This window comes from Lepidochelys olivacea (assembly GCF_965140295.1).
Source record: "Lepidochelys olivacea isolate rLepOli2 genome assembly, chromosome: 4".
Lineage (NCBI taxonomy): Eukaryota > Metazoa > Chordata > Testudines > Cheloniidae > Lepidochelys > Lepidochelys olivacea.
Genome location: NC_140414.1, coordinates 126285852 through 126298305, shown reverse-complemented (window position 1 = coordinate 126298305; position 12454 = coordinate 126285852). Strand labels below are relative to the sequence as shown.

The following is a 12454-nucleotide window of genomic DNA, read 5'->3' as shown; positions in this document are numbered from 1 at the left end:
GCGGGGTGGGTATGCCTATGCAAATGAGATCAGCCCCTGAAGTTCTTTTCCACAACTTGCCACACCTCACCACCAGATGTCAGGGTGGAGCTCATCCTGACTCTGCTTACAAGCGTAAGAGAGAAATAAAAATTATGAAATGCATAGATCAGTCAAAAAACTAAAATAACACACTTTGAAAGAAGTAACAAGAACAACAACAATACACATATGGGTTGGGAGGTGAGTGTGAAATCCAGTATGTGTGTGTGAGTGACAAAGATGTGTGTGGCCCCTTTAAGTATGATGATCCCACTTTAAGTACACTGCCCTTTTAAGTAGATCAGCAAGTTCAGACGCAGCAGCAGCTGCCAGAAAGCTCCCTCCATCTTGAGGACTGTCCTGTCTCCCCCACACCCTGCTCTGTGGAGATGGAGTACAGGAGCTGGGGGAACGGAAAACCCTGACATCAGCAGCCCTCTACCTCCCCCTCCACTCTGCGCAGCAAGCAGGAGGCTCCTGGGAGCAGCTCCAAGACAGAGGGCAGGAGCAGCACATGGCAGTGCGAGGAGGAACACATGAACTGCAAGGCACTTGATAGTGCAAGTTCCCAGCCACACAGCTTACAGGGAACTTAGGTTATAGTCATGGGGGAAAAAGTGTACTAAAAAGATTACGGACTTGTCTTCATGGTGCGTTAGTGTACATCAGCTTCAGCATAAATTCTCATGCCCACCAGCTTGTCATCCACTAACTTTCTGTGTGGACCCTGCTGGCATGCACTAAAAATTCCCTGATGCACTTTGACATAGTACTGGTTGAAATAGGACAACATCAGTGCACCCTAAGGAACTTTCAGTGAGCATCACCTAGTGTGCACTAGAATTTATAGCCCAGCTGGTTTGCATTAACGCACAATCTAAAAAAGCCTTAAGTCACCTTTCCATTGTCTGTGCCTGGGAAACAACTCAGTGTATCTGGGATCTAAACACATGTAGTCGGGTCTCACCCTTTAATGCACCCCTCATGTTGGGTGTAGTGCTGTAGGTGAGCCTGCCTCAGTTCCCCTCACTTAGGGTATAAACAAGTCCAGCCAGGCTTTCAGGTTCTAAAGAGAACCCTCTACAGGGTCTAATTTATTTAACAGAAAAGAACAACCTCTGGGTTAAACAGTCTTATGTCCTGGCCCTTTAGCCAGGAAGCACTCTCCGGCTGAATTCCTTGTCTGGAGCTTGGGCCTCGGCAGGGCCTCCTGTCACTGCCATTCTTCCCCCGACAGTATGTTTCTTTGCTGAGTAAATGTTTGGTAGCTCCTTGGGAGGTCCCACACCCAGTTCCGTCTCCTTGGCTGCTTTTGTCCCTCCCTGGGAGAACTTTCTCTCTGGGACTGCTCATCTTTACATCAGCCCCTTCTTTCTAGAAGCACCTCTCCTTGGGAGGAGCTTCCGGGGAGGCTGGCTTTCCTGGCATAGTTTTGCTGAGAGTAGCCCTTCCTGTATGCCTGCCTTCTGAAGCTCTCTCGTTAGGAATCCCCAGAATCCAGGAGCACCTTCTGGACTCCCTGCTTGGGGGGGCTCACTGGAGAGTTCCCTTTCTCCAGGAGCACACCTTCTAGACTCCCTGATCTGATGAGCTCTTCTGGGAGCCTCACTCCTCAGGAGCTCCCTATCTCCTTGGCAATGCCTTCCCTAACTAAGCTCAGGTAGCCTTTTATTAGATCCAGGTGCTTATTGACCAATTAACCGTTAAGTGGCCACCTGGGACAGTCAGTTACCCTCAGGTGGACCTTCAAAAGGCAGCGGCAGGCAGACATGAGCCTGATTCCCCTTAAAGGGCCCGTCGCCCTGTGACACAACACCGTGGGCAAAATTCTTCCCTTGATTTAGGGCCTAATCCTCTGAGGTGTGGTGCTCCACTGCAATAAGAGTTTACTTCAGTCGGAGTTATAGCTACAGGTGAGGGCATGCCAGTGATTCATATAATGTCATTATAATAGCTCCAGTATTACCTTTATCCATCCTTACACTTTATCCATCTGCTACTGCATATTTAGCAGGTGTTTTCACTGAGACATCCATAACGATACCAAGGTCTTTTTCCTGAGTGGTGACAGTTAATTTAGAACCCACTGATGAGTAATTCAAGTTACTCTTTCCAATATGCATTTTGCATATGTCAACATGGAATTACATCTGCCGCTGCATCTAGTCTATTCTATGCTATTCCTTTCTAGTCTGTATTCAACACAATTTGTTGTACTACCATCATCATTACCTTCAAGTAGTACATTAAGTGACGTAATTAACATTTTTCATATCTGATTAATTATTTTTCTCGCCTACTCCCCAAGGGAGAAATTGTATGAGTAGGGTAGGCATTTTGTTGCTTTGTTTGTTTTTATAAATTAGATGTGTTGAGCTGTCTGGAGTAGCTCATGAGCATGAGTGCCAGCCGCAGGCAAACTGTCAAGAAGCAGGGCACAACCCCCAAATTGGTTGTGAGTTCTATACTTAGATTTCACCAAGAAAGTAACAAGTGTGAACTCCTCAAGTACTATAGCAGCCTAACCATGGAATCACAGACAGTCCCCTCGGGTACTCTGGTCTGTCTTGCACCCAAGCAAGCTTGTCTTTGTGATAGATTGTCCCTTACACAAAAATCACAACAATATTCAGGTTACTCCCAGTCCCCAAGGACCAATTACACATCACAGGTCAGTTACACTTAAAGACAATGCTTGTAGCCAATCCTATAATAAACTAACAAAAGATTCATTAACTAAGAAAAAATTAGTCATTTACAAAGTTAAAGCCGGTCAACAGACACACAAATGAGTTACAGTCTTAGATTCCAAAAGGTAATAGAAACTGCTGCGATATGCAAGTTTTCTGTGTCCTTTAGAGCTAACCGAAGCATAGCACCTTGGGGATCCCTTGCTTATGCTGAGAAATATTGCCCTCTCCAAATTCCAAGCAGCATAGTGATGCAGTTCCTTCTGGTCAGGAACTGTGTCACTGTACCAGCATTTTTATTCCCTTCCCTTAGACTTTAAACTGATGGGACAAGAGTTGGTGCCCATCTCCTCTTCCTGGGCACAGGGATAGGGGCAATCAGCTAAGCCTTTGTCCTTTGATGTCTAAAAAGGCTCATTTGTTTTCAGTGGGCCTTCATGTGTGCAGGACCAGCACTTTACACTGATTAATGGTTCTTTCCTGTTTGGTGTGTTACGCAGTTACAGAGGTTTACAGTGCAAACACTCAATATAACTTTTTACAATGGGATACAGATGTTTATAAGTGAGATCAATATATGCAGCATCCTACAAGCGTTTAATCAAATCTAAACACATTCTAACAAACTTAATATCAGTTTTAAAAATGCTAACACACAGGTGAGCTAAACTGGTTTCCAGCTATGCACTTGTCAGTGTCCAGTGAGGTCTTGGGGCCTTGGTGTAATCTGGCACCTGGCCTGGTAGCGTCACAATATGTACCCTGTGCTGTGCATTTATATTAAAGAAAGCAAGATCAGAAAAGTGCTCCATGCACTTGGAGCAGAAGGCGATGAGATTTGTGGTGGTTTTTAGTTCCTGTTGGAGTTAATTCCACAGCCTTTCACTAGCCCTGAGAAAGCTCTGCCTACTGCACATTCAAATTTTTTATATTTACACTGAACAGTTCGTTTGTGCCTGAGGAGTGCAGTTGTTGACCATATTCCTCTTTAGATGATCTTTTAGGAATCCTGGGCCCCAACTATTGACTGACTCAAAAATAAAAACCAAGCCCTTGACTCTCTGTTCTATAAGAAGCCAGCGTAGAGAATGAAGGACAGGTTAGATGGGCTCATGGTAGCCTGTGTTGCCTAGGAGAGACATTGCCATTCTACATGGCCTATTGCCCTCAGACTAGGAGGATTTAATAAATGCTAGTCCCACTTATTCCTGCATGCACAGGTTGCTGGAGTAGGGTATTAGAGGGTCAAGCTCAAAAACAATAAGGGATTCATGAGAACAACAAATTGTCACTTACACGCATTGCATGTGTGTTTGTTGTCCCAGTGTTGCCCATTTTATAAAATACAATCTGGCAAACTAAGCTTCCAAACTGCAATGAAGAAACAGCCATATGGTTAGGAATTTGTTTGCCACATTAGACACCCTCACATCAGTGCAACAAACAGAAATAAGGAAAATCACAAGGCCATCTTTTCAACTTAAGCTGATAATACACACAATTTACGTTTTAAGGTCACAAAATTTCTAGGTTCTGCTGGAACTGGTAGTCCAGCTTTGGTTCAAGATGTGGCATCTGTTGAGCAAAGTCTTTTTGAGGTAGTCCTGCCTCTGCCTCAGGCTGCTCTTGGAGAAACTGGTGGTGCATTTTTGTTATCCCTTTTCTCTAATCAATAGGGCAATAGATTTACACTATAAACCTCAACTCCAGCAGGTACACTTTGAAGTGTCATAAAAATACACAGTGCTTTTAATCATTATGGGGCAGATTCCTGATTAATATAACTTGTCATAGCTCCAACTAAATGGAGCTATGACAGCTTACATCAGATGAGGTCTGGCCCTATATCTCTAAATGATTGCAAGGATTCTTACGTATGCTGAACAAATTATGATGGGCCAGATTCTGGGACACTTATTTTGCAGGCACTTTAGTACATTATTCAGTGAGTATTTCCATCTGTTTCGGTGGGGCTACATAGAGAGAAACATTCTACTCAACACGAGTAAGGGTGAATCTGGTCTGATACATACCTCACACCGTCTTGTCAACTGTCTAAATGGGCCATCTTGATTATCACTACAAAAGGTTTTTTTTTCTCCTGCTGATAATAGCTCATCTTAATTAATTAGCCTCTTACAGTTTGTATGGCAACTTCCACCTTCATATATATCTTCTTACTATATGTTCCATTCTATGCATCCGATGAAGTGGGCTGTAGCCCATGAAAGCTTATGCTCTAATAAATTTGTTAAAGTCTCTAAGGTGTCACAAGTACCCCTGTTCTTTTTCGTTAGAGTTTAGTTATTGTACATGTAAGTGGTCTGAAATGATGGACTTAGGTTGTCTTTTTAAAATTTTTGGAAATCAATTCTAGTTTAATGATGCTGCCAAGTTATCATTTCAGAACTTTTTTAAACAGTTTCTTTGGGGAAAAAAGTCATTGAATTCCCCTAGATATTTTTAGCCAGGGTTTAAATTGTACCTGCTAGACCAAATCAATCAAATTTACTGAGATTTTGCTCTGCATTAGCATTTGCCCATATAATACCAACCTCCCAAGGGAAATGGTCCTCTTTTTTTTTTTTTTTGCTTTTAAATCCCAACTTTAGGTTTTTCTGATTTACTTTCTGTGTCCATCTATGCTAAACCTATGGACACAAACAAGCAATATTAGACCTAAAGGCCTGATACTAAGTGCTGAATGCCTTCAGTCCCTAGGGTTACAGGAGTCACTCAGCATTTTGTAAGACGGAGCACTAAAAAAGAAGTAGAAGGTCTCATTAGTGTAACTATAGGGACCTCCATCGGCCAATTTATTATTGTATATTTGTGTATATACAAAGTTCTGTATGTTTTTGTTATAAAAGGTATAACATTAAAAGAAATACAAATATCTGAACTGAAAAAAGCTAAACTCTATGATCAGATATTGTGATACCACACCGATGAAATAAAAAAACAGAATTGACCTTTATATCTGTTCAGTAGCTAAGTGATACATGTAATGTCACTACTCTGCTTATATTAGTGTTTTCTCCAGATGACATTGTTCAGCAAAAAGGTCTACCACCTGACAGTGCCATTGTCTTCTTTTATACCTGATTCATTCTATGGCTTAAATTGTCATTTTGCGTCAGGAAACATATTTTTAAGGGCTGTTATTGCACCTCAGAGTTATAGTAACTCTCTTCTATAGACACAAGTCTTCCAAACATTTCAGTAGCACCTTCCTTATCAGTGTTGATGTAATTCTCCCATATCCGCTGAAAGGATCCAAAGCATTCAGTTAATGGATTGTTTTCTTTCTTAGCACTAGTGTTACACATCTGTATGGTAATAGGTTTTCATGGGTTAAACAAGGCCTACATTAGTGAAGTAAAAAACAGAGACTATTTAAACTTGAGTTCATCAGACCCAAGTACTGAGTAGTTAGAAAGCAACTACTGGACCAGGATTATGCTTTGTGGTACATTTGCTGAACCCTTCGACTTTGTCAGTTATAAGTAATCAGGCAGATCCTCCACCTAGTCACAGTTACATTTCTAACAGCATGCCATTATTAGCATTGATTAATTATTATTGCCTGGATGCTGGAACTGCACAGAATAAAGAGACTTACAGACCATGTTGTAATGTAGTACTGTAGAAACACTTCAACAGCAACAATACTTGATACTAATTGTATTAGTTTTCAACCACACTTTCCCAAGGAAACAGGATATGAAACACTTTACATAGAGCCAAATCATGTGCTCACTCCTAATTCAGAGAAAACTCCGTCTGAACTCATACTTGACTTCAGCAGACTCACAGACTTTAAGGTCAGAAGGGACCATTATGATCATCTAGTCTGACCTCCTGCACAATGCAGGCCACATAATCCCACCCACCCACTCCTGTAACAAACCCCTGACCTATGTCTGAGCCATTGAAGTCCTCAACTCATGGTTTAAAGACTTCAAGGTGCAGAGAATCCTCCAGCAAGTGACCCATGCCCCATGCTGCAGAGGAAGGCGAAAAACCCCCAGGGCCTCTGCCAATCTGCTCTGGAGGAAAATTCCTTCCCGACTCCAAATATGGCAATCAGCTAAACCCTGAGCATGTGAGCAAGACTCACCAGCTAGACACCCAGGAAAGAATTCTCTGTAGTAACTCAGATCCCACCCCATCTAACATCCCATCACAGGCCATTGGGCATATTTACCGCTAATAGTCAAAGATCAATTAATTGACAAAATTAGGCTATCCCATCACACCATCCCTTCCATAAATTTATCAAGCTTAGTCTTGAAGCCAGATACGTCTTTTGCCCCCACTGCTTCCCTTGGAAGGCTGTTCCAGAACTTCAGTCCTCTGATGGTTAGAAATCTTTGTCTAATTTCAAGTCTAAACTTCCTGATGGTCAGTTTATATCCATTTGTTCTTGTGTCCACATTGGTACTAAGTTTAAATAATTCCTCTCCCTCCCTGGTATGTATCCCTCTCATATATTTATAGAGAACAATCATATCTCCCCTCAGCCTTCTTTTGGTTAGGCTAAACAAGCCAAGCTCTTTGAGTCTCCTTTCATAAGACAGGTTTTCCATTCCTTGGATCATGCTAGTAGCCCTTCTCTGTACCTGTTCCAGTTTGAATTCATCCTTCTTAAATTTGGGAGACCAGAACTGCACACAATATTCCAGATGAGGTCTCACCAGTGCCTTGTATAATGGTACTAACACCTCCTTATCTCTACTGAAAATACCTCGCCTGAGGCATCCCAAGACTGCATTCGTTTTTTTCACAGCCATATCACATTGGCGGCTCATAGTCATCCTGTGATCAACCAATACTCCAAGAACCTTTTCCTCCTCCGTTACTTCTAATTGATGCGTCCCTAGCTTATAACCAAAATTCTTGTTATTAATCCCTAACTGCATGACCTTGCACTTTTCACTATCAAATTTCATCCTATTACTATTACTCCAGTTTACAAGGTCATCCAGATCTTCCTGTATGATATCCCGGTCCCTCTCTCTATTGTCAATGCCTCCCAGCTTCATGGCATCTGCAGACTTTATTAGCACATTCCCACTTTTTGTGCCAAGGTCAGGAATAAAAAGATTAAATAAGATTGGTCCCAAAACCAATCCCTGAGGAACTCCACTAGTGACCTCCTTCCAGCCTGACAGTTCACCTTTCATTGTGACCCATTGTAATCTCCCCTTTAACCAATTCCTTATCCACCTTTCAATTTCCATATTGATCCCCATCTTTTCCAATTTAGCTCATAATTCCCCATGTGGAATCATATCAAATGCCTTACTGAAATCAAGGTAAATTAGATCCACTGCGTTTCCTTTGTCTTAAAAATCTGTTACCTTCTCAAAGAAGGTGATTAGGTTGGTTTGGCACGATCTACCTTTTGTAAAACCATGGGGTTTTTTTTTGTAAAACCAGTAGTGTTTTGCCTGAGTCAGGTCTGCTGTACTCGATGCATAATGTTTCATGTGGTCCATGGCAAAGCCTTTTTTTACACTCGTACTTCACTTGTCAATATTTAGTTGTCTCCCTTCATGTGATGTAATTGAATGGGTCTCTTTTTGTGGATTGCTTCTCTGTAGTTCTCCCCTGTACTTTACCAACTTCTATCCTCCGCCCTTTACTAGGATATAGAGTAACCTCTTTGAAAAGTGTCTCCCAAGGAATGTTTCTGTCCAACCCATGTGCTCCTCTGCACCTGTCGGCTATCTCCCAGTCCTTAGTTTAAAAACTTCTCGGTGACCTTTATAATTTTATATGCTAGCAGTCTGTTTCCATTTTGGTTTAGGTGAAGGCCATCCCTCTTGTATCAGCTCCTCCTTTCCCAAAAGGTTCCCCAGTTCCTAATAAATCTAACCCCCTCCTAACACCATTGTCTCATCCACACATTGAGACCTCGTTGTTCTGCCTGTCTAACTGGCCCTTTGTGTGGAACCGGAAGCATATCAGAGAACACTATTATGGAGGTCCTGGACTTCAATCTCTTACCTAGTAGCCAAAATGTGGCCTCCAGGACTGCTCTCCTATCTTTCCCTATGTCACTGGAACCTGCAACCACTGGCTTCTATCAACAGTTTGGAGTATGTTATGGTCAATTCAAGTCAATGGGAATTTTTTCATTCATTTAAATGGGGTCAGATCAGACCTACTATCAAAACTATATTTCATTTTTAAAGGTGTATCTTCTGTAACTAAAATCAGCATTGCGGTTTTAATAACTTGATTTAACTGATTAATAATAATTTACTTAATTAAAAGTTTGAAAGAAAATTACCTGTAATAAAATATTTTCTTCAGAAACATAATATGAAATCTGAAGGTGTAATCACTGAATAAGCTGCAGTGCTGTCTAGAGTTTGCATTATCCATAATTACCTTTTCTTTTCCCCAACAGGCCGGAGAAAAACATTATCACCCAGCTTGTGCACGATGTGTCAGATGCAGTCAGATGTTTGCAGAAGGAGAAGAAATGTATCTGCAAGGTAAACAAACAAAAGTTATTGTTAGTATTGATCCTTAATGTATTTATTAAAACAATATCTTGCATTTATAACACAGCCCCCTCTAGCATAAACATCTGGGCACAGCCGCTCTGGCAGTACATTTTCATGGCAAAACAGAAAGAGAAACTAAGTGGGCAGAGGGAACTAGCAAGTTGATGTATGAACCCAAGATTAATGTTTTTTACCCAGCTTGGTTCTATAACCTGCAAGTATCAGTAGTACACTTAAATCGTTCTTTGTGTTTATTCTTTAAACAGAGAAAATTAGACACTACCTACATAAGATTTGCTGTTACATTATTTAAAATCACAAATGCCGCTATTCTAGTGTCACATTGATTTAGAGCAAATTATAGTAGTTCACTGAGTGCCAATGTGATCCATGACTTTACTCACTGCAGAAGCCAGGGAATGTTGTGATTCCTTGGTTAATGACAAGCCAATTTGCTCAGCAGTAGTAGGAATCTGTGAAATCCTGTAACAAATCAATGCTAAAACCAGTCTTGGAGATGATACCAAACCACAAAATTTGAATTTAGATTTCAAACACTCCAGTTGTGTCTGAATCCAGATTTTCAGTTTAATCCTTTATAAAGACATTAAAAGATGGATGTTTGCTGATTTTTGTTCTGATTCAAACAGTCCCAAAGTTCAGAGTTTTGCTTTTGGACCCATCTTGTTTTCTGCAGTTACTGATATATTCAGTATAGTTATCTGTATACAGCTTACCTCTAAATTCTGAACATACTGATGTTATGTTTGACTTTTCAGATTTTACTTTGTTTTTGACTCTTAAGTTTCTGTGCTAATTTTCTCTTTCTCTCTCCCTTTCTCTTTGTTGCATATATGTTTATCTTATTTAAATTTTAATTTTCACCCCCACAGACACCCAGTCCTCCCTCTGAAAATGCTCTTCATGAAACAGCACTGAACAGTTTTACCAGCTCAATTTCATTAACCTGCAATACCCCAAAAATACTTTCTCCACAGTATTTCAATGATCTTCATGCCCAGAAAGTCTGTGAAGGTCACATTATTGTAACAGCATTGCTTCCTGTTCCTATTTGGAACATAAATATAAATCAACCCTGATATCCTGTTCCCAAATTATTAAATTAATGTAGCCAAATTCAGGTGAAATATTCCAGACCAAATGTGGTGCATAGGGACACAAGATTGTCCTGTCTTGGAAACCTCATTGACTTGGATTCTGCACGTTTGGGTTTTTTTACTATTACTGTGCTACTGTTTATAAAACAGAGGTAAATATAAAACATAAGTAACACAGCAGCACTTCATATTATCCTTATTTGAGATAATGAATTTGGCCTGTAGTCTGTTTCCTTAAGGAAGCTCACTCATGCTGACATTTTATTGAAACACTTGCACCCTTTTGATTGTTTATAGGTGATTTGTTGTTGTTGTATATATCAAGCAAATTGCTCTGGTTCAAATGGTCGATTCTCCTGTTCTCTGCAGATGAAGCTTTTCCATTTTTCTGTTTGATAATGTGCTTGCTATAGCAGTTATATTGCTAGTTTAGTTATTGCTCAGAGAAAACCACACACACTTATTTAGCTAAAAGAAAAAGACCATAACAGTCTAGCATCTTGTGTTAACTTCATGGACATAGTTTTTAAATTTAAATTCTCCAGGTAGAGTTATGCTCTTTTTTGAAGTTTGATTGCTAATATGTTACAAAATAAGACTACTTTGTGTAGTTTTTTTCTAATGTCTACTGCACCATGGCCTTCTGGTTTCAATGTATTGTATTTCTAGGCTGGCTTCATTCTATATTTGTTTGCTGTTCTCTTTGCCTTATTCCTGTGATACTCAAACTGTGGCTTGCGAGCCGCAAGTGGCTGTTCAATGTGTCTCCTGTAGCTCTTTGCAACACACGATATTAAAACACTGTGTGATTTAATTATTAACCAATCAGGATGCTTTACTATTTTATTAATCAATCCAAGTTATCAACTTGCACTAAATTATTAACTTGTTTGCTGTGAGAATATGTATATATATATATGTATATATAAACTAAATATTTCCCCATCGAACTGTTTAAATATGAATACTACTCTAGTAAATGAAACAATGAATTCACACTACTGTGGCTCTTTTGGGTAATGCTGATTGATAATTTGGCTCCTGAACCACTGAGGTCTGAGTGTCACTGCCTTATACAATCTCCCTGAATTAATTTCGTGTGGTAGTATTTAACTTACGTCCCACTTATAAGTAGGGAATGCAAGATGAATGTTAATTTCATGAGCAATTAAGATAGCAGGCCAGATTATCTGCTAATGTAAATCAGCATAAATCAATAGAACTATGGCATTTTACACCAGCTGAGAATCTAGACCAAAGTGTGTACATTATTCGGAGGATAATGAGGAACATAGAGAGTTTTTTTGTTTGTTTTGGTGAGTAGGGGGTTGTTATAGTTTAAAGAATTTTCAAAGAATTTAAAAAAGAGCTAAGCCTGTTTAATGATTTCTGAGTATCCCAAAGTTGTCATATTTTGACTTAGAAACCATGGGTGAAATCCTAGCCCTGTTGAAGTTAATAGCAAAACTCCCACTGACTTCAGTGAGGCCAGGATTTCACCCTGGTTTCTATGATTATTGGAGATCAGTGTTCTGCCCTTCATGCTGAAAGCTGCATTTACAGGACAGAATTCACCAAAGTGCTGGCTTTTATTTTCAGGTACTTCCATCTGGCATCCAGCCTGTAGACAGGCAGCCAAGACTGAAGAAAAAAGCAAGGTAAATGAAACATCTTTTAAGCCAGTTTTAATTTATTACATTGTCTTATTGTTCTACTGGCCACTGAGATTGTTAACCACAGTACTTTAAATGACAATACAATTGGCGCAGTAGTAATTTATTTATTAGAGTCTGTATTTTAGCTAGTCGGTGATTAAACCTATCCTTTAAGGAAATTCTTGGCCTGAGGTATATGAATGAACTCTTTGTCATTAGATTAGTATGTAACGAAAGATTAGTGCACTGGCAGCCTCTCTGTTTAGATGGCTATAAATAAAACATCATTGGAATCTCGCTATATTTTCCTTACATAAAAATCTCTTTCTAGCACCTTTTTTTTGCTTTTTTAGAGCTGTCACACTTACTCAACCTAATTTAACCTCTGATATTAAATAAATACTAACTACGATGATTTGTGTGGTGGAAAGGGGATGATCTCTCTCTGTGTG

At 40.0% G+C, this 12454-nt stretch overlaps 1 protein-coding gene across 10 annotated transcripts in view; it reads left to right on the top strand.

Moving 5' to 3' along the window:
• ABLIM2 (actin binding LIM protein family member 2) overlaps positions 1-12454 on the top strand; it is a gene marked incomplete at its 5' end in the record, with an annotated part of 215546 nt that overhangs the window by 120079 nt on the left and 83013 nt on the right. For all 10 annotated transcript variants that reach the window (XM_084625588.1, XM_084625593.1, XM_084625590.1 and 7 more), the window contains 2 exons: positions 9130-9217; positions 11947-12005. In XM_084625588.1, the coding sequence (XP_084481714.1) occupies positions 9130-9217; positions 11947-12005 (147 nt within the window). The remainder of the gene's footprint in view (positions 1-9129; positions 9218-11946; positions 12006-12454) is intronic.